At 30.8% G+C, this 26,921-nt stretch overlaps 1 protein-coding gene across 3 annotated transcripts in view; it reads right to left on the bottom strand.

Moving 5' to 3' along the window:
• The window catches only part of LOC143056851 (uncharacterized), a 92,990-nt gene that overhangs the window by 26,351 nt on the left and 39,718 nt on the right, over positions 1 to 26,921 (bottom strand). For all 3 annotated transcript variants that reach the window (XM_076230033.1, XM_076230027.1, XM_076230019.1), the window contains exons 7-13: positions 26,856 to 26,901; positions 23,199 to 23,279; positions 22,649 to 22,758; positions 21,698 to 21,812; positions 21,083 to 21,155; positions 18,387 to 18,683; positions 17,194 to 17,354 (exon numbers count right to left, since the gene is read on the bottom strand). In XM_076230033.1, coding sequence (XP_076086148.1) covers positions 17,194 to 17,354; positions 18,387 to 18,683; positions 21,083 to 21,155; positions 21,698 to 21,812; positions 22,649 to 22,758; positions 23,199 to 23,279; positions 26,856 to 26,901 — 883 coding nt within the window. The remainder of the gene's footprint in view (positions 1 to 17,193; positions 17,355 to 18,386; positions 18,684 to 21,082; positions 21,156 to 21,697; positions 21,813 to 22,648; positions 22,759 to 23,198; positions 23,280 to 26,855; positions 26,902 to 26,921) is intronic.

Raw genomic sequence — 26,921 nt, forward strand, 5'->3', positions numbered from 1 at the left:
TTGCAAAAATTGCCCAAAAATTGAGATTTACTTACTAATGCTTTACATAGATTTACACAAGCCTATATTGCCATATCTCCAAGTATTAAGTTATAAAATGCATTCCACTCAGAACGAATCAAAATATGCCAGGAAATTAGACCATTGCTAACATTTTAACCTTAATCTCAACAAGTCAAATCATATAACTCCTTCTTAATCTGTTACAGATTAATCGTTTAATCCCTCTTCAAAAGTTTAAGCCAATATATATCTCATGTAAAGAAACATTCTACCAATACACCGCCCCTGAACAGAAATATCACACCTTGTATGACTAACATGAGAGCCAATATATATCTCATGTAAAGAAACATTCTACCAATACACCGCCCCTGAACAGAAATATCACACCTTGTATGACTAACATGAGAGCCGTCATACCCTGGTCAAATAAGTCCCTCATACATGTATTCAAATTTTAGATACAGACTGTTACGGTGACAGACATACCAAATAACAACAAATTTCTTTACTAACTTCTATCAGATTTGCAAGAAATTTTCTTGCTGTTACTTTTTCTTTGCCATGATTCATCAATGTCTTATTTCAAATTGATAACTTTACATGAAATCAGAAACCAACTTTGAAAATTGCAAATGATCGTTAACAGGTAACATTTATGTGAAATGTTCCTGAAAAACTTGTTAAAAAAAACTTTTATAGCCATATATATATAGATCTCAACTAGGACATAACACACTCTAAATAAAATGTTATAAAGGATAATTTCAAGTTTTAATATTCCGGCCATCCAAGTCATAATTTGAAAAAGTAAACCATTATAAGTCAAAGTATGCCTTCATCAGAGCCTTGACTAACACCTAACAGCAAGCTTAAAGTGCCCTTAAAATGACTTGTATAAACAATTCAAACAGGAAAATATCTATTCAAGATTATTTTTTATGTAAAAAAAAATCTATAATTTGAACTGAAAGTCTGAAAGGAATAAGTCAGAATAAATAAAATGCAGATTTATCATAATTTGTGATGTATTTATTGACCATTTATTACTGTAAAGGGGAGACTACTGAGTCAATGACAGTTTTTGTCTGTCAGGTTTGATGCATTAGACTAGACATATAAATATATAACAAATCAATCAATAATTATATGTATACTTATGTAACTTATATGTCAGAAGGACTTTAAAATTGATTTGTCTAGCTATAACAACTTCTTTCGAACAAATTATTTTTTTTACCACTAGACCCTAAAAAAACTGACTTGATCTGCTCAGGTCAACAGAAAGAGTTAAAATCTGTGAAAATCTCATTTTCAATTGCAGGATTGATAGCGATGTCAAAGTTTCCTAAATCAAATACTAAAAAAGTCATCTGAACATTTATACAAGCATCATCCTGATCAAAGCTCAATGTAACAAAAATATAGAAAACAGAAAAGTATCAAAGAGAATTGAAGAATAAGTTTTTGACATACCTGATTTTTACCTGCCCAACACCACACCTAAACTGGGTAGTATACAGGTGATAAAATTGACTTATTGATTTTAAATCTTGTCAACAAGCACTTCAATTTCTGTTTCTATGGATTACAAAAATGTATTACTTATCTTTCTTGTAGATTTATGTAAAAACTGACCTCATTTTAAAAAAAATCTGTGTAAAAGGAATAAAAGTATGCACCTGCAATAGGTAGATTGAAAAAATTATCATTCATGTGAAAAAATAATGGTTGAAGCAGGTACTGCTTTTAAAGAATACCGGACAAAAATCTTAAGAAGTACTGAAATTTTGTTTTTTCTTCAAATTATAGATCTCACTACAAGAACAAAAAGTCAATTATAATTTTGTTAATTATATCTTGCTTTGGATCGAATAGATGCCCTCCTATATCCAAGGCAAGGGCAATTCTAAAAATAAGGAAATGTGGAAAAATAGCCAATGAGACAACTATCCACCAAAGTTCAAATGAAATGAATGTAAGCAATTATAAGCAACTGAATGGCCTTCAACAGTGAGAGAACCGCATACCAAATTGTCTGCTTGAAAATACCCAGACATGAAAAATACGAAACAATTCAATTGAGAAAACTTACAGTCCAATTTATGATAAAACAATTCATGAAAAACTTGAAACAATGACAACCAATGATCTACCGGCTACAGACTCAGGACAGGCACATACAGAATGTGGAGGGGGTAAATATGTTTGTGAGTGCTCAATTCTCCTCCTGACCTGGGACAGTGGTGTTACAGCACAACATAAGAACAAACTATAAAAGTCATTTGAAAAGGATATAACTCATGAGATCGATACACAGCAGAAAAAAACATCAAACAAAAGCACAGACTAGGCGTGGCAGGGTACATCCCTTAACCTAACAGCAAAAAAGACACAAAGTACAGATATTAGAGTAATCCCAGCTGCTGACAGCTAGTTTAAAGCCAATAACATATAATTTAAAAAATCACATCCAATTTCTCACACACAAACAATTTTTTGGGGAAGTCATAATTTGGTAGTCATAATTTGATGTTAAAAATATTTTTGCTGTTATGTAATAACTATTAAGTTATTGCATGTTGAAATTGTTTTAAAGAGTTATAATATTAATTTTCCATTAGCGCTAGTCAGTTCGTAGTCTCTGTTGTGACAAGATAATTCCCAGACACCTTTAGGTTCCTAAAGTAATGTCTGATTATTATCACAGGTACGATTATATCCTAATACCAAAGTATACTTCAATATGATGATACCTTTCAACTCATAAACCAATAAAATTGTTAAACTCTTTCCAAAGTTTTACTATACTTTTAAAATATGATTATCTTTTTATCAAATATTACAATTAATGTATTCACAACAAATTTTTTTTTATCCTCTGTGTATTATTTAGGCTAACATCTTTTTAAACTTTGAGCATACAGTATCTGAATATCTTTTCTATGTTTCAATAATATCATAATCTTTCTTTAAAATAGGCAATCTTTTACATTCTATAAAATACCAAAATGCATCACTATATGATATAAATCTTTTATGTAAGTGCTTTAGACAAATATGTAAGTGATTTTACACAACAAATCAAATATTTTAACCTGATAAGATTGAAGCGATCAATTCTAACACTACAATAAAAAAAAAAATTGTTAACTCACATTCTTGTGCTGTTCTGGAGGGAAATTAAAATATGATATCCAAGTTTAATCAAACAAACTTATACTTGAAGAAATAAAAATATGAATTTACTCAGGTTCAACATACAAATAACTTACACTGTGGATTGACAGTTTTGATGTCCAGCGGTCAAACCACTCAGACCAGTGGTCAGAATTATGATAATAAGCTCAAGACTTACCATATTTCTATCAAAACTGTCCAGAGCAATAAAATGGTCTCATAAAATACAAATATTGAATAAACCATCAAAGTTCCAAGAGTGTTCAAAACAATAAAACTTACAAAATAACCAAATGACCAGTGCTGACCACAATAATATAATCATCCATCAAATAATTAATTACTTGTAATTAATAGAAGACAATGATTGATTGTATTTATGTGTTTAACCATTAATTCTTTTCTTAACATGTGACCTGTATTTTTTCTTTGGTCCCATAATGCTAATTCCGAAATAATGTAAGAATATTGTACAGAGCAACGTTTTTGTAAGTAAAAAGACTTCAATCATGCAATAAGCAGTTTTGAAAGTTCATTTCAATATAAGCATTTAAACTTTAAAATGCAAATAACACATCTACTGCCATTAGATTACAACAAAAAACTAAAACAATAGAATCTAAAATAGACATGAGAAATAAAGGTAGAACACCACCTACCTCACAATGGTATAACAGATAACATGAGAAAATAAACAACCGAAGTGTTCACTGCCTACACAGGACTGGGGAATACATACAACACTAGTATTGACGGTACACGTGTTAAACCTGCTACGTATCGACAGAACCCTTTGACACTTGTACCTTGAACGTAGGAAGTAATGTGAAAATGATGTCTTCATGTACCTTGTCATAAGGTTTATAATGCTCTGCAGTGCATATTACCAGGAAGACTCCAACAACTTACAAATTCGGTCGGTGGGAACACAGGGATAACTAACATTATTAATTAGCTGCAGGTAGACGAAATAAGACAAGGACATCATAGTCTTCATTGTAGCTGAAAAATGATACAGCTTGAAGGACTTTAAGGATTACATATCAACTGAACATGGAGAAGGACATGTTGTAAAAGAAACATCTTCAACTAGCCCTAATATTTAGTAAATCTGCTTAATGGAAAAAAACACCTTTTGAACCCCCTCTGTTGACGGAAGGTAAGAAGCATAGACATACACAAAGAAGGGTTCAAAAGGAGGTAATGCCTATTAATATAACTGTGGAACCAATCTTTATTTGTTAAAACCTCTTATAGATGCTTCTTAACATTAATTTTAATACTTTTTGTATGATCTAAGCGAAAACAGTTTTGAAAGACACTTCTTAGTGGTTCCATTGTACATAATGGTGGCCAATTTGGTAAGCATACCAACCATGTACAATAGAAGAAGTTTGTAGAGAGAAAACTTAAGTTTATATTGCCCAGTGTCAGTAATTTATAGATTTAAGAATGCAAAAAGATTAACTGCCTATAGTCAGAGTTGATAAAGGAAGATTAAACAAGAGGTTTTTTTAAAGTACAAATAAATCTACAGTGAAAGAGAAGAATTAGTGTTTTATATCTTATCAGTTTAGTGGCGGATCCAGAAATTTTTATAGAGGGGATCCACTGATTGCCATAAGTGGGGACCTGCGTAACAGTCATACTTCAGTTATTCCTTATATAATCAACCAAATTTTTCCCACATGAAGAGGGGCCATGTTGTTTAATGTTCCATAAAGTTTGTTGGGATAGTTGACATTGAAATCAGTTGATAATTGCAGTATTGGAAATGATTCTTTTTGGTATATTAGAAAAGGTTTAACTGTTATTATTCTTGTAGTTTATATTAGAGATGATTTTAATGTATCAATAGCTTGTTGTACTATTGGACATAGTATGTAATGACCCTTGTAACATATTGTAACATTCAACATAGTTTTAGTTTAATGGCCCATCAATAATTCTTAAAACCAACATGTTACATATGACCCCATTATATGTTATACAAATTCTTTTGTGTAAACTTAAATTGTTAAATATTTGACATCTAAAATTACAGATGTTTTCTCTTTTGACATCTCTGATTACAATCTAAGTTCTTTTCATCAAGTTTATCCAGAATATACACAAATATGTAAAAATTGTGTTTGGCATAGATCCGGGTGGATTGTATATATATGATGTTGTTCAACCATAAAATTAAATTCTGCCCTTCCCTATCTAGCTTTTTGATACATAAAAAGTAAAATAACTTTTGGTTATATAAAACCCCAGTGTCAGATTCTGGATATAATTTGGATAAAAATTTACTTTCTGAGTTTCACAAGCAGCTTAATTGTATCAAAGCAACAAAATTAATTTATCAAAAAAGTAAACAAAAACACAGAGAGAGATGAACATTCACACATTCTGTAACAGCACAATTCTAGAAGTAGGTATACTTTGCTTATCTTAGTTTTCCTCAAGCTCTATCAAAATGAAATTGCTTTAAGCATAATTGGTTTGATACCATTACCTAACAAACATGTGAACAGTCAGGTTTTTCTTTCTGTGGTCTGAACTGTTAAGTTTTAGATCAAACAGCCAGAAAACAAACAACTATCTCACGTTTATCTACCGGTAGTTCTAGATGCTGAATGCAAGTTTTTTAATACCTAAAGCCAGAACAAATATATATATCACGTTTATCTAGTTATAAATGCTAAAATGATAATTGCTTAATAAGTCATAAATGATATCATGGTAAAAAAGTGTTGGTTTACTGTTCATTTCTAGTGTCCAGAGGCAAAATAGTCACAACAAATTATTATATCTATTTGTAAAACTGACAGAAAGTTATGTTTTACATAATTAGTTGTTACAACACCTATTTCATTGCTCTCAGGTAAAAATCAGGTGAGAGCTATTTATCGGACAGTGATAATTCTTTAGTGAGAAATGATAGAGCTGAGTCGCAATATTTTGTGAATTATATATGATTAAGTAAGAAATAAAAGGTGACTTTGTGTTTGTCTTTCATTTGCAAAAACAATTTACAACTTTTTACCTTATTCTCAATGGACTATTTTAATAATAAACATGAACTATAGATTTAAATGTTTTGCCCTAGCTGATTGCTTCCTTTCATCTTATGAGCACTTTCACAATAATGGCCTCTATATTCAACAATTATTAAGAACACTGACTTATGTGCTATTTATCACTATAAACTACTACCAGTACACATCAATTATCCTTGATACAGAAACAATTATCCTTATTAGTAAAAGAATCTATAAACCTATAACCGATGAGCTGTTGATGCCTAACAAGTATCTAAAGGCTAACATTTAGTACTCCACAAAGGTCAACTTTACTAGGTTCTCATCTTCCCTTAAGATTTCTTTTACAAATTCATTGACTTCTTTTCAGTTTGTTGAGAAACACACAAGGTTACATCATAATCATGATCAAATAAGACTGCAAAATAGTCAACAAATCTTTGTATGAACACTGAAAATTGTTATTTTTGTGAATCCAGAAAATGCTTAAGATGCACTATTATTGAAAGAGTGTTATTTTCATTTTCTGGCACCTTGGGAGGAATATTGCTCTTGATATCCCTGTTGGAAGACAGCTTAATTTGCCTGAGAGTGCAGTCAGTACCAGTACCAGTAAGTGCTACCAAACTGGCATGGTTTTTAACCTAGCTTTCTACATTAGTTAGGAATCATCAAGAAACTAAGGTTCCAAATGGTTTGGCTATTAGGTCCCTGTCCCTTATAATCATATAGATCCTCATCGTTTGCTTATTCTTATTAGGTCCCTGTCCCTTATAATCATATAGATCCTCATCGTTTGCTTATTCTTATTAGGTCCCTGTCCCTTATAATCATATAGATCCTCATCGTTTGGTTATTCTTATTAGGTCCCTGTCCCTTATAATCATATAGATCCTCATCGTTTGGTTATTCTTATTAGGTCCCTGTCCCTTATAATCATATAGATCCTCAACGTTTGGCTATTCTTATTAGGTCCCTGTCCCTTATAATCATATAGATCCTCATCGTTTGGTTATTCTTATTAGGTCCCTTATAATCATATAGATCCTCAAGTATTCAACTATATGTATACATCTTTTGCTTAGATTCCATTAATACATCACAAAACTATCCATTTATCAATGTACCGTTTCAAAATATGACCATTTACAGATAAGATGTAAATTCTTAAGAGCCACAAAGCAAAAGCTTGCACAGTTATTGTTAGGAATATTAGGCCTAACAGTCCTTTTAAGTGGATCACAGCGTATAATCTTTCATTTTTTTACATAGCCAATACATTTTAAGATTTTGTCCCCCCAGAGGAGCCCATTTTAAGTGTGATTCGATGCAACTACATCTCCTAAATTAGCATGAATAAACTAAAAAAATATGAACAGGTTTGACCTCAAGAATGGCTGAATATAGTTATTCAAAATATTTTAGTTTGTACCCTACTTTGTTTACCACTACATAAATTACAAAAACTTGATTTTTGCCTTTAAATAGTACTGTTTAGAGTTTATTCTTGATTTGCAATCTGCAACTTATTTATTCTGTAGGTAAGATATTTTCTACATCAAATATTACCTATATGATTTGAAGCTGTAAAACCCATGTCTTACAACATGTAAATTTGTGGTTAGTTCACAGCTTGAGAGATTACTATAAAGTTATGACTATTTAAGTAGTAGCTTCTGTAAGAAATGATAGAGATTGGTCACATTTAATGTTCATTCACTATCTCATTCTTTAATGATATAGGTAATTTTCACACGAAAATCTCCTTAAGAAACAAGAAATAAGTTGTCAAAAGAACACGACAGGCTTTATGCAAATCCATGAATATATCATTATCATTATGTAAAAACTTGTATACATGGGTCAGAAGTTAAAAAGAAATGTAAATTTTCTATACTTACTCTTAATTTAGTTATTCCTTTTAAAACAGATAAAGCCATTTTGAAAACTTTACACTAAAACAAAAAAGTTCCAATAGACGAAAATCCGCAAAAATTCCAAAAAGAGAATTTATCTGTGCATTCTTTTCCACCTGTTTACATTTCACTGTATTGTTGTATTGTAAAGATGAGCCGAGCTGTGACCGTCACTTTACAATAGGGTGTACAACAAGTCAACCAAATCTGATTTTATTATTGTAACCAGATGATATACCACTCAACGGAAAGTACCCTGGACGTCACAGATCAATGAATGACCAACTTATTATTCGCTTGATCAGTATTACTCAATCAATCACTTTTTCGTCCAGATCAATTTTTGACAAATTAGTCGATTGATTCATCAGATTATATAGGTAACATTACTCCTGGTTGGTATTTTGGTATTTATAAGTTCAGGTGTGTCTTATTAATTTGATATTTCACACAGGTAACAATTAACTTTTCCTCCCCAATTCCACTGTTGAAATGTCCACAAGATGTTCAAATATAATCATCCATAATTGGGTTAGAACTAACATTTACTCTTTGATCTACATAATAGTAAGATAACTAGAAAGAGCTTTATTATTAGTATTAAGTGAGAGGAAATCAGAGACTTGATTTGTAGTCATTCTACTATTAAGTACCTATAACATAGTCATTTTATTGTCAAGTACCTGTAACATTAGTCTGAACTTTGTTCTAGGTAAACATTTTTAAAATACCAATCTAAATGCATAAGCCTTCATCTAAATCTTTTATAAATTTATTGCCAGAGGCAGAATGAAATTAGATTTTTAATAAATGAGAGGACTGACATTTCACACTGAGATACAGAAAAGGTTTTATACAAGAAACATCAGCCAGCATAAACTTTTCTTAGATATTTACACTTTTGTACATATTAGCAACCAATATCATGCAAGCAACCTGGAACCCGACAATTTCTGTTCTTTAATAAAATTACATGTAATATGTCCCTTCTGATTATTTACCGTTTGCTTTCCAATGGTACTCTGAAGGGTATGTGCTCTATGGCATGACTCAATGTTTAAGAAATAGAAAATAGAAAATGTGGTATGACTGCTAACTAGACAACTCTGCACAACAGACAAAATGACACAGAAACTAACAACTATAGGTCACTGTACATACTTCAACAATGAGTAATAAGCCCACACTGTATAGTCCACAAAGTATATTTTGTTTTCTATTTGTGCTCTATGGCATGACTCAATGTTTTGTGCTTAGGTAGTTGTTTGTCACATTGGGTTTCATGCTTCTGTTTTATTAGTGCATACAATACACAAAATACTGGTACCTTTCATTATTTCTCCCTTTATTTTCTTTATTATATACACGAATTTACATATAAGGACTTTAAAATATGCAATGAAAAATATACAAATGTACCTCCATCACTTTAAATATTTGGCATGTTTGAAGTTAACAAATCAAATTTCTGAGGTCAATGCTTTTCAGGATTTCAAATATTTAAAAGATAGTTTTATCTGTTTTGGTTTTTTTTTTTGGTAAAAGGTTTTTTAGTTTATAAAGATTAAAGCTATAACAAACTGAAGGTTTAATGTAATTGAATCTTTGTGAAATCATGCAATTATTAGTGAAAGAAAGGCTTCAACAACTAAAAAGTCATGATGAATATTAAACATTTATTTTTTTCTTACTGTAAAATAATGACATAATATTTGGAGCAGTATATTTTTAACACTAAAAAGAAGAAAGTATGCCCACCTACTTGTTTGGGTTTTTTTTCAAGGTAAAAGAAAACAGCTCTTGTTTCATTGCTTAGCATTTCTACCCTTTTTAGTAACAAATAATGTCACAATATATTAAGAATGGTAAAGTATTTCATTTTTTTACTGTGATACATTTCAATGGCACAGTATATTTTGGATGTAATAATGTTTTGGGCTTTTCTTTCATAAAATGTTGCATTATCAAAATTATCCTTTAGTAAAACTTTATATGATATTAAGTAACTAATAATTGATTTGTCTTAGGTTTTGTTCATAGCAGTAAATATAACCTGCTTTCATAAACATTAAAGCCACATTCCTTTGACACAACTAAAAAACTTTTATGCATAAGTTGAAAAAATAGTGCATTACATTTGGATTCGTCATTACCCCTCCCCCCCCCCAACCCACCCACTCCCTACTACCTGTAAAATCTTGACTTTCTTTTACCTCTGTGTTTTCTTAACATCTCTGTGTTTAAGTAGTGACTATGTGTTCTGTTTTTGAATGTTTCCTGCATAAACTTCATGTATTTGACTGTTATTTGCATGTGGTTCATGTATTTGGCTGTTCATTGCATATGGTTCATGTATTTGAATGTTCATTGCATATGATTCATGTATTTGAATGTTCATTGCATATGGTTCATGTATTTGACTGTTCATTGCATATGGTTCATGTATATGACTGTTCATTGCATATGGTTCATGTATTTGAATGTTCATTGCATATGGTTCATGTATTTATCTGTCTGTTGCATATGGTTCATGTATATGACTGTTTATTGCATATGGTTCATGTATTTGAATGCTATATGCATACAAGTTTATGTAATTGGCTGTTTTCTGGTCTATTTGTCATGTATGTTTCAAAATTTTCAGGCTTTTAGCTTTTTCAAAGTTTCATGTATTTGACTGAAACCTACATAATATCTGATGTATTTGACTGCTTATTGCATAAAAGCTCGCATCTTTGATTGTTCATACATAAAGGCTCACAAACTTGACTGTTATTCCCTACATCATGGTTGAAGGTTCATGTATATGACTAATGTATTACACATCTTTAAGATGTCTTAAGATCATGTTTTATTTTTAGTTATTTAAGATGCAAAAACAATGTTTGCAAATTGTATTTTGTATGTTTTTATTTCTTCAATTGTAATACAAGATTTTGTAAAAAAAAAATGTGCATTAATGTCAAAACTATCAGATATACGCTATCAAAACCAATTCAGACATTTTGGATGTAATAATGAACATGATCATGCCATTTTCTATTGAGTAAACAAGTCCTTTGTGTCAAATTATTTTTCTTAACCAAGTTTTTGTTGACACAATATATATATACTATAAAACATCTTTGACAATTACAGGGGTATTTGATACGTGTCATTCCGTCTGAATTTTAATACAAAATCTAAATAGAGAAGCGAATAAACAGGATTAATTGGAACAATCCTATAAATATAGCGATTCATCAAGTTCTCAATTTCATTGTTAATTCTCGTTAACAAAACCATTCCTTACAGTTCAATGTTAAAATGGCAGTAATTAAATTGGAAAAGATTAATTTAAATCTTTAAAACATTAAATCAAAATGTTTAATTCTAGGTAATTTATAGGGTTTTAATATAGTGTTACTTTCCCCTGTAACGTAATGAAAATATTTCAAACCTACTTCTAACCTCTTCAGAAAATAATTTATAAAGCTAAATAAATTAGTTTCTTAAGTCCAAAACATAATAGTATACCCTTAAACAAATAAAACAATTTTCTGACTCCTAACTCCAATTTTAACCAGCTATGCTCACTTGTTCTTAATTTCCCACGTTACCCACAGTACATTTGCCTTATGTAAAATTAAAAAAGTATGTGACAAGAACAACCAATGATTAGGTTCCTGACAGGAACATATATTATGGCATTGTTTATAACAAAGCTTCCTGTGGAGCTTCTGTAAGGGGGAACAAATATATGTTTACAACTGTCAGTGAAAGCATGCAAGCTCAAATTTAACTGACTGTTCTAAATTCTAGTAGTTCTCTAAATAAAATTGTAGAGTTCCAATGCAGAATAAAATAAAATAAGCATCTGTTAGTCAAATGAAGTTTATCCCAAAACATGCTTGTAAAAGTTTGCTTCAGTGTTTTTTTACCTAAGGTAATGTAACTTGTTATCATCTGAGCTGATCATTTCCATTTATAAATGAGACAGCAACCCAAAGACACCTTATAAGGTCCACATATGGTCTTCAACAATAGACAATACTCTATACAATGTCAAGCCATACTTATTTCAAGGTCAAACTTAAGGTAATTTTTTGTTGGGTAATAAACAACAGGAGTCTGATCTTAAAAAAAATATTTTACTATTCAAATTGAGGTGAGTTGGAATCATTCAAGTCAACAAGACATTTTTGAAAAAATGAAAAAAAAAATTTATTCTGAAAAGATTATATTGAGTTCTTGTTTGAGAGGTTATTTGTGTCCAGACAACTATTAGATAAACATCAGACTGTTGAAGATAAATATGATGATTTTCACAAATAAAAAGAAGACAATCTGTTAACAGTATCTACATTTGCTTCCAAGATTTACTGTCTAAGTTGAAGATTTACTACAATTGACAACAAATTAAATAAGAAAAAAATGGTGAAATTAATCAAAATTGCTATCCTATCACATTTAACCATACTATCAATTCTCTTCTATAGTAGAATATTCTGAAATATGACAATATGACAAAAACTTCTTTATATTTAGACATCACGTCAAGAAAGTCAACGTGTGAAAGTAAAATACAAACATAACAAACTTGAAACATCAAACAAACGTTTACCTTTACAGGTATTCTGCTCTTCTTTGGTGTATCCATCTTCACAATTTTTTAATAAATTTCAAGTTCCTGAACTTGTTCCATCTTGCAATTGTTAAAATTGAAATTTAAATTCAAAATAAACTATCCATTTAAATTAAAAATAAATCCAACTTCTAGTTGCAGTAAAAACAACAGAGTAATCATGAATGAAATTCCATTTGTAAATAAAATGCTCCAATTGGTCAACGAATGGCAATCCGATTTCTAAGTTTAAATGAGATGACCGAGAAACTCTACAAGTGGATTACTTTCTGGTGCTTAAACCGTATCATTTCTCAATATGAATAAACTTTTTAAAAAAGAAAATAATAAATCCATAAAAATGTATAGAGAACATTTAAATTTTGTAAAAAGATTTGAACCCTTCAGCAATTACTTTATAAGATAAGTATTAAAGATATAGCTCATTAGTCTAAAAAAGATTGAGGATTAAAGAAGAGAAAACATCGGACAATGATTCTGTCATAAAAATCATTTCCACAGGTGCACTGCAGTATGATGCCACACCTTGGTATAAAAATTCCCCATGGTTGGGCAAATACCAGTTTATCTGTATATAATGATAGATCAAAGATTTAAGAGAAACATTTGTGCAGATTGACAAATGCTTTATAAAACAGTAACTAGAGCTGAACAAACTGGGTAGTCTTCATAAGAAGACCTCTTTGTGAACAAAGATGTTTACAAAAATGTACATCTGTGCTCTAAATACTTTGTTAGAGGAACAACAAATAGTTACTTTGTTATTTTTTTAAATAAAATATATTTTATAACAGCTAAATTATTTTTTTGTGTCTTAGATTTGATTTGTAGGTAAGATTAGAATTTCTAAATAGAACGTTGTGAGATCAGCAAAATGACCTTGTATCTGTATCCAAAAACCCAGCTGTCAGACAGGTGGATATATAACGGAACTTGGGATTTCTCTGAAAAGAACTCTACAATCTGATGGAATTTCTGTAAAGACCATCTACAAATGACTTATCTTATCGTTACAAAATGACATCCTGGTTAAAGAAAACACACAAACACATACCATAACAATATCACAAATAAATGTTTCTTATGTAAAATATAACGATATCTTTTTGCTTAGTGGGTATACTTATGACCTTATAAGCCATACATTAAAACAGGTTTTTACTACTTTATTGAAGATAATCAAAAATAATCCTGAGACAAATTATTATTGTCAAGATATCAATTAAAAAAGTTTAAGTCCAGTTAAATATCTCTCCTTCCTAATGTCTAGAGAGCATCTTCACAAAAGAAATGCCCAATATAAGATTGAAGCTGAATAGTACACTTGAAAAATAAATCATTCAGAAAACAGTGATCACAAAAATAGAAAAATTCAAACTTAGACAATTTTGTAAATGTTTGTAATTGAAGCTTCTTAGTTCCATCTCACACTTGTACAATAATTAGTGATTATATTTTAAAGATTCATAAGTAAAGTTTGATATCTATCTTATAAATGTTTGGATATAACTAGTTGGAAAGTTTTACAATTTGCTATCTAGAATGGTCTTGTTTTGGTCAAACACTCGATAAAACTTGTTGATTGGTATAACAACATATTACTTGTACTAAGCAACTGACCAGCATTAGGACAATTCAACTGTATGATCAGAAGATTACTATCCTAGGAGATAGTGTATACAGTTGTTCAAATTATTATTTCTGAAGAATGTGGAATTTCAATATCAAATACTAGGCTATGGTTTTTCTACATCGCCTCAATGACTACACTTATGATTCCATACACTTTTAAACACGTACAATGTTCAAATCATAAGAGTAGTCTATTTTTCACTTATTTCAAAAATTTTCTTCCATATACAATATTATAAAATTGTTTAAAAGTAGCAAATGATCTCAAGCTATAAGATTTTTTTGGAATATTTCTAACAGACTTTTCTATTATTCAACTGTGAGGAGGGACCACAGCATATATTGGTACACATGATTTTTTAACTGGAAACCAAGATTCAATGTGGCCAAGTTTCTCTAAATTGGCAGTGTCTCACAGGAGATGATTTGAAAAAAAAATTTCTGATGACTGACTCTTAGTGATGATATAATAGCTCTCAGAGCAAGAAAAGACCTATTGTTCAAAGCAATATCACACAGAGTATCTGTGCATTCAGTGTTTAAGAACTATGGTTCAAAGCAATATCACACAGAGTATCTGTGCATTCATTGTTTAACTTTTTATCTACATGAAAATAAGGAGATGTGGTATGATGTCCAATGAGACAGCCTATAATCCGCCTGACTATAGAAACAGGATGTGAACAACTATCAAAAGTCACTGTGTAACCTTCAACAATGAGCAAATCTCAACCATATAAAAAAACAGACAATGGCATCTAATTAATAAAATTTTCAGTAAAATACAAGAAGTAAGTCCTCAGTTACTTGTTTATCTAAATATGAAGAAGCTGTTTCTCCTGTGTAAAAAATCATTATATTTTTGAAAATTCAATTCAATGTCAACTTTCAATAGCAATACTATGAGATATGTAATACTTCCAATATTAATATTTCTTATGTTAATATGTTTCTCAAGTTGCTGAATATTCCATTAATTCAATACGGCAAATATTTTTATGTCAATACAGCTTAATATATTTGTTATGATATATTTGCAGTATTCTGATACTTGTCCACTGCTGAAGACTGTATGTTGACTTCAAAATTTCTATTAGCTTTTTATGTTGTAGGGTAGATATATTTCTGTAAGCTTACTAATTAGTAACATGACTTATCATCATTCTGGTTTCAAGGTATAAACACACAGTAACTTCCATAATTAAAAAAAAAATGGGGGAAAAAAACTTAGTTTAATGCTTAGTACATTTAACATTAGATACAATTGCAACTAAAATAATGTAATATAGAAATTAAGTTAAGACAAACCTTGATGTCTATCTGTCACCACACCTGTACACTACTTTTATTGATTTTAAATATTGACAATTTCATTCAATTTTCACATGCATTTAAAACAACAAAGAATCTCTATAAAAACCAATAAATCTATTCTTTAGTCACCTTTGAATGGAATCATATACCACTCTTTGTACATTTAATCCCCAAAATTCTCTCAATCAGTGTTTGTTTTAATAGATTAATAGGATTTCTAGAATCAATAGAGTGCCAAAGTGCCAGGTCACAGAATTTTTGGCTATGCTCCAGTGTCAACTTTTTCCATTCTACTTCTTACATGATATACAACTTTTATACTATACATTTGAAAATTTATGGCAAATGCATTAAACTTTAATATTAAATTAAAACAGTTGACAGAAGAACAGTATACTGTGTCTGTAGAAAAAGAACAAATGTTTCATTGTATTTTATGACAGATTTACGAGTATATAAACATTCAAAAACAAATTAAAATGTAATATAAGTATTTAAACCCTTTTCTTATTTTTTATTTTCTTTAAAGTGAGTTCTTTAAAACATAAAAATGAAGGATCTAAATTCTTATGACGGCCAATCCTCTACAGTAATTCAACTTTTCCTAGGTCAAAACTTATTTTTGAAAAGAAAACCAATGAATGGTTATGTAATTTGAATTACAAAGAGACAGAACATGGCTAATGTTAGTTAGGCCTATGACAATATCAACCTATGATTATAAACAGCTTTGTACTAAATCCCATGTGCTGAGTTATAGGGGGGGTCTCATTGGGGGTTCTGATCCCGGATCCCGCTTACTGTTTTCTCAGATTCCCATATCCCGCTTACACTATATACGTAAGCAATTCTAGTTTTTTTGTCATTTCCCGGGTCCTGCTAGACCTCATTTCCTGTTTTCACGACACAATAATTTGACTTTCACGTGTCACGCTTACAAAAAATCGGCAATCCCGCATCACACTTAGACCCCAATGAGACCCACTTATAGCATTGTGTCTGACAAAGAAATAGTCAGCAGGATGAACCACAACTCTACCTGGACTCATTAAACTGAACCAACTAGTGCCTTTGCCCGTACATTCCTTAAGCAGCCAATGTCATTTTTCAGTCTTTAGTTTGACCATATGGGGGATCAAACCTCTGAGCTTCCATACTCAAGGTGAGTAAACAACTAGCAGAAATTTAACCAAGGCAGGCCAAGTTACAACCACTAATGTCAAACACCATTTTAGGAAGGTTCTAGTCCAAAGTTTTACTGAATAGCCAAATATTTTTGTAAAGTTATAATAAGTATAAAATATAGAAATAATTGTTATTTTCAAACTGTTATAAAATTTGGCTGAATTGTAATAACCTGTTACAATCAGAAAACGTTTATGTTCTTTACAGAAATATCTTTAAAAAATCAGCTGTTATTCAAGTAAAGCCACAGATTGACTGTTCTACTGATACATAGGGGGTTGTATATAGAATGATAAAAAGAACAAATGCTTACAAACATTAATCTGCCACCAACTTCTCCATTTAATTTCTGCATTTCTTTTTTAAGGTCAACAAGTTTTTTATGAAGTCTTAAAAATTGTGGATTGTCACTAGATAAAACTTGTTCATCTTTCCAACCAGCACCCAGCCACTGGTTGTACTCCTCAGGTTTCACTGTAAATTAAACAAAGAAACAGTAAAATTAAAAAATGGTTCAAAGAGGGGAGATAACTGCATCTTTTTTCAATTTCTTTTTCTTACTTGAACAATGGGAGATAATTCTTGTATTCTTAAAGAAATCAACAGAAAGATTAGTGAAATTCAGATGCAGTAATCCAAACTAAATTTAAACAACTTAAACTGTATTTAAATTAGACAAACAGGGTGATTGAATAGGTGAAACTCAAACAAATTCACTGTTCTAAATAATTAAATTAAGACAGGTTAGGGTTTAAATTACAGGTTTGTATTTTAGAAATGATTGATTGATTAAATGATGTATGCTTGCTTAATAAACGAAACAAATCTTGATGTCTTTGAAGATTTCAAAGATGAATATCAACAAATTGCAAACTGAATTGTAATAACTGTAAATTCAGAAATTATTGCGTAAAATGTGACAGGGTTATAATCATGGTAATAATTTAAACTTTCATTTTGAAATGATTTGTATGAATTAAACAAGATTTTTCTCAAAATTGCAAAAATTCAAATTGCATTTTAGTCTAAAATGACAAAATCGCAATAATAAATGCACACAATAATTTCTGAATTTACAGTATGTTCAATTATCAAATCAAATGAAAACACAAGGTCGTTATTTTTTCTCAAGAAAATCAAATCTAAAATAGGCCACAGGTCACTCAACATTGATGTCAGACCACAGGTCACTGAACATTGAGGTCAGACCACAGATCTGTCTACTCGATAGCATTACACGTTCTCTCTGGAACCAGGTCATGATATTATGGAAAATATTGCTTACACTATTTTAGACTAACACAATTTATTACTAAAAATTTTAGTAATAAATTGTGTTTTGTGTTTTGAATGACAATCCAATGTTACAATGCACTACTAAAGAGCAATTTTGGTAATGTACTTTCTATAACTTACAAATATGAAGTTCATGTATTTTAGGATATTTGAATGTTAATAATTACTGTCATATATTTATATACTTATAAAATGGGAGATAACTCTTACCATCTACATTCATAAATACTGGATCCTCCTCCTCAGATTTGTCCATCTCTAGTGAAGGTTTTCTACTGCTCCAACTTTCTATAAACTTATCACTAAATTCATGTAAACTTTCTATAACTACTTCATTTTCTATTGACTGTTTACTGTTATTGTTGTCTACTAAATGGTTACTAAGGAACACGTCAGAACCCTTTATGGACTTCCAACTTAATGCTTCTTTGTCAAAGGGACTAATCTTAAATGGATAGTGGACTTCTGGCTCTTCTCCTTCTGATAAATTACTTTTCTTTCTCTCCTCTGAAAAATACAAAATATTATCAAATTCTTTATACCTAATTATTTGAAATAATTTTAAAATCAATATATTTTTTAAAGAGTTGTCACTGAAATTTTCTTTGTAGAAAATATTGTTTGTTTTAAAACTCTCAAACACAGAAAATCTATTGTTTCAACTTGAATTTACCCATGATCATAGCATATTGGTTCATTGTTTTGAATTAGTATTGCATCCTATAATCCTATTTGACAGAGTGATCTTAACAATAACCACAGCACTAAACCCTTGAACAACTTTAACTTATCTATACAAAAGTGGAAAACATTTTTCTTCTTTTGATGTTTGTTCTGGAACCTACAGTTCATTGCAGACAATATCACACTTATTGTACAATATAAAAAATAACAATAATTGTGTTTGTGACCTCACAATTTTTCGTTATCCAAATAAGAGAATCAAAGAGTCCTTTCTGACCACAAAAATAGAAGTGCCCTTCCACAAAGTAAATTTTCAAATATGACTTTGACAGTAATCTTTTTATTCCATCTATTGTTTTTAATCTTCTGGTCAGTGACTTTAACAAAGGTAAGAAGGATAACTCTACCAAAAAGTCAATTGTTATAAATACTGTTATCCAATAATCTGATTTATTTAAACTTAAGGTTATTCTATAGTAGCTGGAAAGTTGTTTCACAAATCATAATTCACCTCAAGAAAAATGTAAACATTGTGTATTCTTATTATACTCATACAACAAGATTGGAAGTAAAAACAGTAATGTGATGTGATTAGTTATGGTACAGATCTCTTAATTTCACAGTCAAAATCACCTGATTGTATAATGTAAAACAAGTCATTTAAATTATGTGGTGTTGTGGAAATGTTCCTAAGAGCCCTTTTTATTTCTGTAAGCTTTACCAGCCAAGTGCTGTAGAAAGTAGTTAAAGTCTTTCTCTACAAGTCAGGTTTGACATTCAGTTTTAGCCAATGCTGACAGGGAATCACTCTTCCTTTGTTAATTCTAAGTGATAGTCGTTTTGTCAGTAGTATGTCAGTAACTCCATGAACCTGTCAATCACTGGTTATGTCAGCTGTATGTCAGTAACTCAATGAACCTTTCAATCACTGGTTATGTCAGTGGTATGTCAGTAACTCAATGAACCTGTCAATCACTGGTTATGTCAGCTGTATGTCAGTAACTCAATGAACCTTTCAATCACTGGTTTTGTCAGTGGTATGTCAGTTAACTTAATGAACCTGTCAATCACTGGTTATGTCAGTGGTATGTCAGTAACTAAATGCACCTTTCAATCACTGGTTATGTCAGTGGTTTGTCAATAACTCAATGAACCTGTCAATCACTGGTTTTGTCTGTGGTATGTCAGTAACTCAATGAACCTGTCAATCACTGGTTTTGTCAGTGGTATGTCAGTAACTCAATGAACCTTTCAATCACTGGTTTTGTCAGTGGTATGTCAGTAACTCAATGAACCTGACAATCACTGGTTATGTCAGATGTATGTCAATAACTTAATAAACTTTTCAATCACTGGTTTTGACAGCTGTATGTCAGTAACTCAATGAACCTGTCAATATAAAAAAGAAGATGTGGTATGATTGCTAATGAGACAACTATCCACAAAAGACCAAAATGAAACAGACATTAACAACTATAGGTCACAGTACGGCCTTCAACAATGAGCAAAGCCCATACTGCATAGTCAGATATAAAAGGCCCCGATAAGACAATGTAAAACAATTCAAACGAGAGAACCTGTCAATCACTGGTTATGTCGGCTGTATGTCAGTAACTAAATGAACCTGTCAATGACTGGTTTTGTCAGTGGTATGTCAGTAACTCAATGAACATGTCAATCACTGGTTTTGTCTGTGGTATGTCAGTAACTCAATGAACCTGTTAATCACTGGTTTTGTCAGTGGTATGTCAGTAATTCAATGAACTTGTCAATCACTGGTTCTGTCAGTGGTATGTCAGTAACTCAATGAAGGCTATTGTTCACTGGTTTTTTTCAGTGGTATGTCAATTACTCGTTTAATAGTATTGTTTATCCAACCAAGCAATTACGGGAACCAAAAAAATGATTTCCTATAAGCTCTCATCATAATAGGAGAGACTATGTCTTATTTATTTCAATGCAGTCTACTCTTTTAGTTAAATCTGTAGTAATTTTTTTATCTAATTAGGGTTGCATTTAACATTTACCTTCATAGTATCAAAAAAATAAATTAAAGTTCATAAATTAAAATTTTGTTCTACTCCCAAAATAAGCAAAGTCCCCCCAGTAAACATATTTGACTGAATGAATATTCACAATGAGATTTTAAGTGTTACGAGAGATAAGGAATAAATGTTAATGAGACAGCAACCAAACAACACATGTAAGCCATAAAAGTTTACCTTTTCTCTGTTCATACAGCTGATGGAAAGGGTCAGGATCTTTTGTTGCCTTTTTATGTTTTGTTCCTAATCTCTGAAGAAAAAGATAACTATTAAAAGAATGTAAAATAATGAGAGGCAAATTGTCTATTGTTGATACCCATGCATTATCTTATCATAAGGAGTTGTTCAATATTGGAATAGTTTAAAATTTATCTTTATTTCAAGATATGACTAAATTTGTATTAATTTTATTCAAGAATTATATAAAAAAACTGAGGAGTATGATACTCTCAAGTACTTTTCTATATCTTAGGGCCTCAAATTCCACAGAAATATCTGAAATAAATCAACAGTTGACCTTGATCTGTGGCTTCATATGATGTCACTTTCACCAAATATCTAATCAAATGATTCAGGCATTTCAGAAAATAAACGTGATTTTACAGCAGTTTTCTATATCGTAAGCCTACAACTTCAACAAAATTTGCTCAGCCTGAATAAAATTTGAAACTAATCTGTAACTTCTGATGATGATCACTAATTATATAGGAGAGACAAAAATGTGGATTGGCGCTGCAACATACTTTTATTCAATCCAAGGAAAAATTGTCAACAAGTTTCCAATTTACGTACCTTATTTAGTTCATCTGTATCATTTTTGATCCGTCGAATCTCATCCTGTAGTTTTTGTTCTCCTAATATAACTTTCACCGTTTCTTGTCTTACTTTTTCATGTTCTTTTTTCAATCTAAAATATCATTCAATACTTTTATTTACAAATGTTGCATGACAAATGCTTTTTTTTTTCTACGAATGCAAGAATTTGATATTTTCTTCAGTCAACTTTAAACACCTTGTTTTCAAATTATTACATATTTAGATTTTTCAATGTTGTTTGAAATTCAAAACTTGCATGCAATTTGTATATAATGATGATGAGCCTTTTAATGGTATAAATAAATTTTAACTCAATTAAAAGTCATTCATAACTCATTAGAAACTACTGTAAGTTCATGCCTCTAAAAGGTGATTATTGAGGTAAATGTTGGAGAATCTCTTTATATATCTATCTCTTTTCATATTAAGGGTGTACTTACTAGGTGAAATTTTAAAAATCAAGAATTTAAAATTGATACTTTAAGTCGAAAGAGAATTAGTTAAGGAACAAAATTAGCTAGAAATATTGATAGGTAATGGGGCTCCTTTTCAAGATATTAAGGTCTTTAAAGATTGCTGGAAAAAGCTGTTCAGGCTTTTACCTTATATTCGTATAGGTATAATTTGGGTCTCAATTCGAAAGAAGAAAAATCTAGAATCTGCTTAAATTTTTGTAAATAACCTTTTATGAACTATTGAAGTCAAACATGAAAATAAAACTTGGTGCTATGGGGTAAAATATTTTACCCTGTATCATAGAAAAAAATCCAAGGAGTACAAAAATCTGACACAAATTAGAAAACCTCACCTTAGTTCATGTACATCCTTAACAATGAATTTCTTACTTCTCTAGACAATCAAACAAACCAAAAATATAACAAAATACAGCCTTAAGAATGGGACATGTTCTACAGCAGCATAGTTTACCTGGAGACAATTTCCTCAAGTTTGTCAATATCTTCAGTGTTCCTCGAGTTCAAATTCAATATTTCATCTGCCGTGAGAGGACAATTCCCTGAGTTCTGTAGTAAGCCACACTGTAAATACATGAACATGCAAGTTAAAAAGGTACACAATATTAGGCTATGTTTTAATAAAAGCACATCACAAAATAAACATCCTAGAAAGATTGAATGGTTTGAGTTGAAAACTGTAGGAATTGATATCACAAAATGGTAACCATCTATTGTAAAAGATGGTGAAACCGACTCAGTTTCACCATCTGACAAATATGCTAAATCTAAATTATCTAAATATTTACTAAAAGTGACATGTAAATGATCACTGTATGTACACATATTCTGGAAAGTTTTTAAAATACACTGTTGAAACTATGGAAGGAGTTACATTTTATCCACACTCGCATGCTACCTCCACCAGCCCACTTTCCAAATTGACTGATTTCCTCATCATGCAACCAGGACAGCAATTTGAACTTCCATTATAAGTTTTACATTTAAATTCTACAGAAACTTACCAATTCTTTTTCTATATTCACTTTTTCTTTCAATAAATCAAGTCTCTTTTTTTCTTGTAAGTTCTGATTTTTCCTCTTTTCCTATAAAAAAATAATTAAGTATAAGTTTATAGTTCCATCCTTCAGTAGAAAACCTTAGTAATGGCATAAAATACCAACAGTCTGCATAAAATTCTGATGCATGGACAGTTTCTACTACTATAATCAATAGTTTTAATGTTTGAAGTGTTAATTTTATATCTATTTGTTTTTTTTTATATGTTAAATCAATACTTACAAAAAAGAAAAGTAAAATTGCACCACAAAAACATTCAGCATATTCAATAGTAATTAAAATTACCTATTAGAATTCCTATTGTAAACATCTAAATCAAACTGGATTCTATCTCCATATATTTCGGTTTATTTACATGTTATAGGGATTAAATAACCAAAAACAAATAATTTAAAATTGTTTCAAGTTTGCGGGTGTCGAGTGTTTATCATTTTACAGTCATGCAAATTAGTAATTACAACTGGTTATGAATGGCTTTTTATGTTTCTCTTTACAATTCACTAATATGTCAGGTACTAATAACAAGACTTGGATACTATTCATGTTTACAAGTGGACATATTTCAAATTTTCGATAAGATCTTATTTATGACTGAAATATTAAAATTTCATGTCATAATGTTAGCCAGGGTGAAATAACAGATATTCAGTTTTTGAGAGCTGTGCAAAGATCATTAAAGTTTTAACATCAAACACAAGGTCAACAATAACTAGTCTAGTTATTTAGTAAAGTAAGACCATAGACAATGGAGAAAACTTATTGGTCAAAAGATTGTATTTTAACTAATTTCATAATTTTTATAACTATAACTAATTCAGAACAATATTTAAACTAGAGGCTCTAAATAGCCAGTGTGGCTCACCTCCCATATCTCAGAGAATAGAATTCATGACAAATATCTGTTTTGATAATTCTTAGTTTTTGCTCAAAACACAAAAGAGAATAAAACAAGAATGTGTCCCAGATGCCCCATCCACACTATCATTTTCTATGTTCAGTGGACCGTGAAAATGGGTTAAAATCTCTAATTTGGCATTGCCATTAGATAGATCATATCATAGGGAACATGTTAACTATGTTTCAAGTCAATCAGACTTCAACTTCATCAAAGACTTCCTTGACCAAAAACTTTAACCAAAACTTTAACATGAAACAGGACACACAGACGAATGGATGAACGGAAGAACGGACAAACAGACGGAAGGATGCACAGACCAGAAAACATAATTCCCATAAATGGGGCATAAAAATCCTCATTTAAGGGCATTCATTCCTATAACAAGTGACAGTCAACTAACTATATTGGGGAAAAAATTACTTGTAAGTAGATCTTGTCTTCCTATTTCTTTTTATGATTTAAAGTGTATATCTAATATAATTTCATCATATATGGCAAAACACAAACTAGAGGCTCTAAAGAGCCTGTGTCGCTCACCTTGGTCTATGTGAATATTAAAGGAAGCAGATGGATTCATGACAAAATTGTGTTTTGGTGATGGTGATGTGTTTGTACATCTTACTTTACTGAACATTCTTGCTGCTTAAAATTATCTCTATCTATAATGAACTTGGCCCATTAGTTTCAGTGGAAAATGTTAGTAAAAATTTACAAATTTTATGAAAATTGTTAAAAATTTACTATAAAGAACAATAACTCCTAAGCGGGTCAATTGACCATTTCGGTCATGTTGACTTATTTGTAAATCTTACTTTGCTGAACATTATTGTTGTTTACAGTTTATCTCTATCAATAATAATATTCAAGATAATGACCAAAAACAGCAAAATTTCCTTAAAACTAACAATTCAGGGTCAGCAACCCAACAACGGGTTGTCAGATTCATCTAAAAATTTCAGAGCAGATAAATGTTGACCTGATAAACAATTTTATCCCATGTCAGATTTGCTCTAAATGCTTTGGGTTTTGAGTTATAAGCCAAAAACTGCATTTTACCCCATGTTCTATTTTTAGCCATGGCGGCTATCTTGGTTGGATGGCCGGGTCACCGGACACATTTTTCAAACTACTAACCCAAAAGATGATTGTGGCCCAGTTTTGATTAATTTGGCCAAGTAGTTTCAGAGGAGAAGATTTTTGTAAAAGATTACTAAGATTTATGAAAAATGGTTAAAAATTGACTATAAAGGGCAATAACTCCTAAAGGGGTCAACTGACCATTTCAGTCATGTTGACTTATTTGTAATCTTACTTTGCTGAACATTATTGCTGTTTATAGTTTATCTCTATCTATAATAATATTCAAGATAATAACCAAAAAGAGCAAAATTTCCTTAAAATTACTAATTCAGGGCCAGCAACCCAACAACGGGTTGTCCGATTCATCTGAAAATTTCAGGGCAGATAGATCTTAAACTGATAAACAATTTTACCCATGTCAGATTTGCTCTAAATGCTTTGGGTTTTGAGTTATAAGCCAAAAACTGCATTTTACCCCATGTTCTATTTTTAGCCATGGTGGCCATCTTGGTTTGATGGCCAGGTCACCGGACACATTTTTCAAACTACTAACCCAAAAGATGATTGTGGCCAAGTTTGGATTAATTTGGCCCAGTAGTTTCAGAGGAGAAGATTTTTGTAAAATATTACTAAGATTTACGAAAAATGGTTAAAAATTGACTATAAAGAGCAATAACTCCTAAAGGGGTCAACTGACCATTTCAGTCATGTTGACTTATTTGTAAATCTTACTTTGCTGAACATTATTGCTGTTAACTGTTTATCTCTATCTATAATAATATTCAAGATAATAACCAAAAACAGCAAAATTTCCTTAAAATTACTAATTCAGGGGCAGCAACCCAACAACGGGTTATCCGATTCATCTGAAAATTTCAGGGCAGATAGATCTTCACCTGTTTAACAATTCTACCACATGTCAGATTTGCTCTAAATGCTTTGGTTTTTGAGTTATAAGCCAAAAACTGCATTTTACCCCTATGTTCTATTTTTAGCCATGGCGGCCATCTTGGATGGTTGGCCGGGTCACCGGACACATTTTTCAAACTAGATACCCCAATGATGATTGTGGCCAAGTTTGGTTTAATTTGGCCCAGTAGTTTCAGAGGAGAAGATTTTTGTAAAAGTTAACGATGACGACGGATGACGACGGACGACGGACGACGGACGCCAAGTGATGAGAAAAGCTCACTTGGCCTTTTAGGCCAGGTGAGCTAAAAATTGGTAAAAATCATCATCAAAGGGCAATAACTCTAATAAGGAGTCAACTGACAATGTTGACCATGCATATTTATTTGTAGAACTTATCTTGCTCATCATTTTTGCAATTTTAAGTTTCTCTCTATCTATTATTATAATAGTTTTTTTAGTGTAAAAGTTAACTTCGAAGACAACAATGAATGTCAAATGATGTGAAAAGCTAACTTGGTGAGCTAAAAATCAGACGAATGCCATCATAATACTCAAATAATATCAATTTACAAAATTAGGCAAGATAGATAATATTAACAGATAGAAGTTAATAAACATATACATTTTGCTCGTCTCAGTGAAACAATTTTAACTTTTAGTAAAAACCTTCAAGATTTTTACACTATTTTGATGTCCTATAGTAAATACAAACCTTCAATGACATAAGCCTCTGCTTGTGTTGTTCATATTGGCTGACCCTAAAAAAAAAAATATTTAC

Source organism: Mytilus galloprovincialis, chromosome 1, assembly GCF_965363235.1.
Source record: "Mytilus galloprovincialis chromosome 1, xbMytGall1.hap1.1, whole genome shotgun sequence".
Classification (NCBI taxonomy): Eukaryota; Metazoa; Mollusca; class Bivalvia; order Mytilida; family Mytilidae; genus Mytilus; species Mytilus galloprovincialis.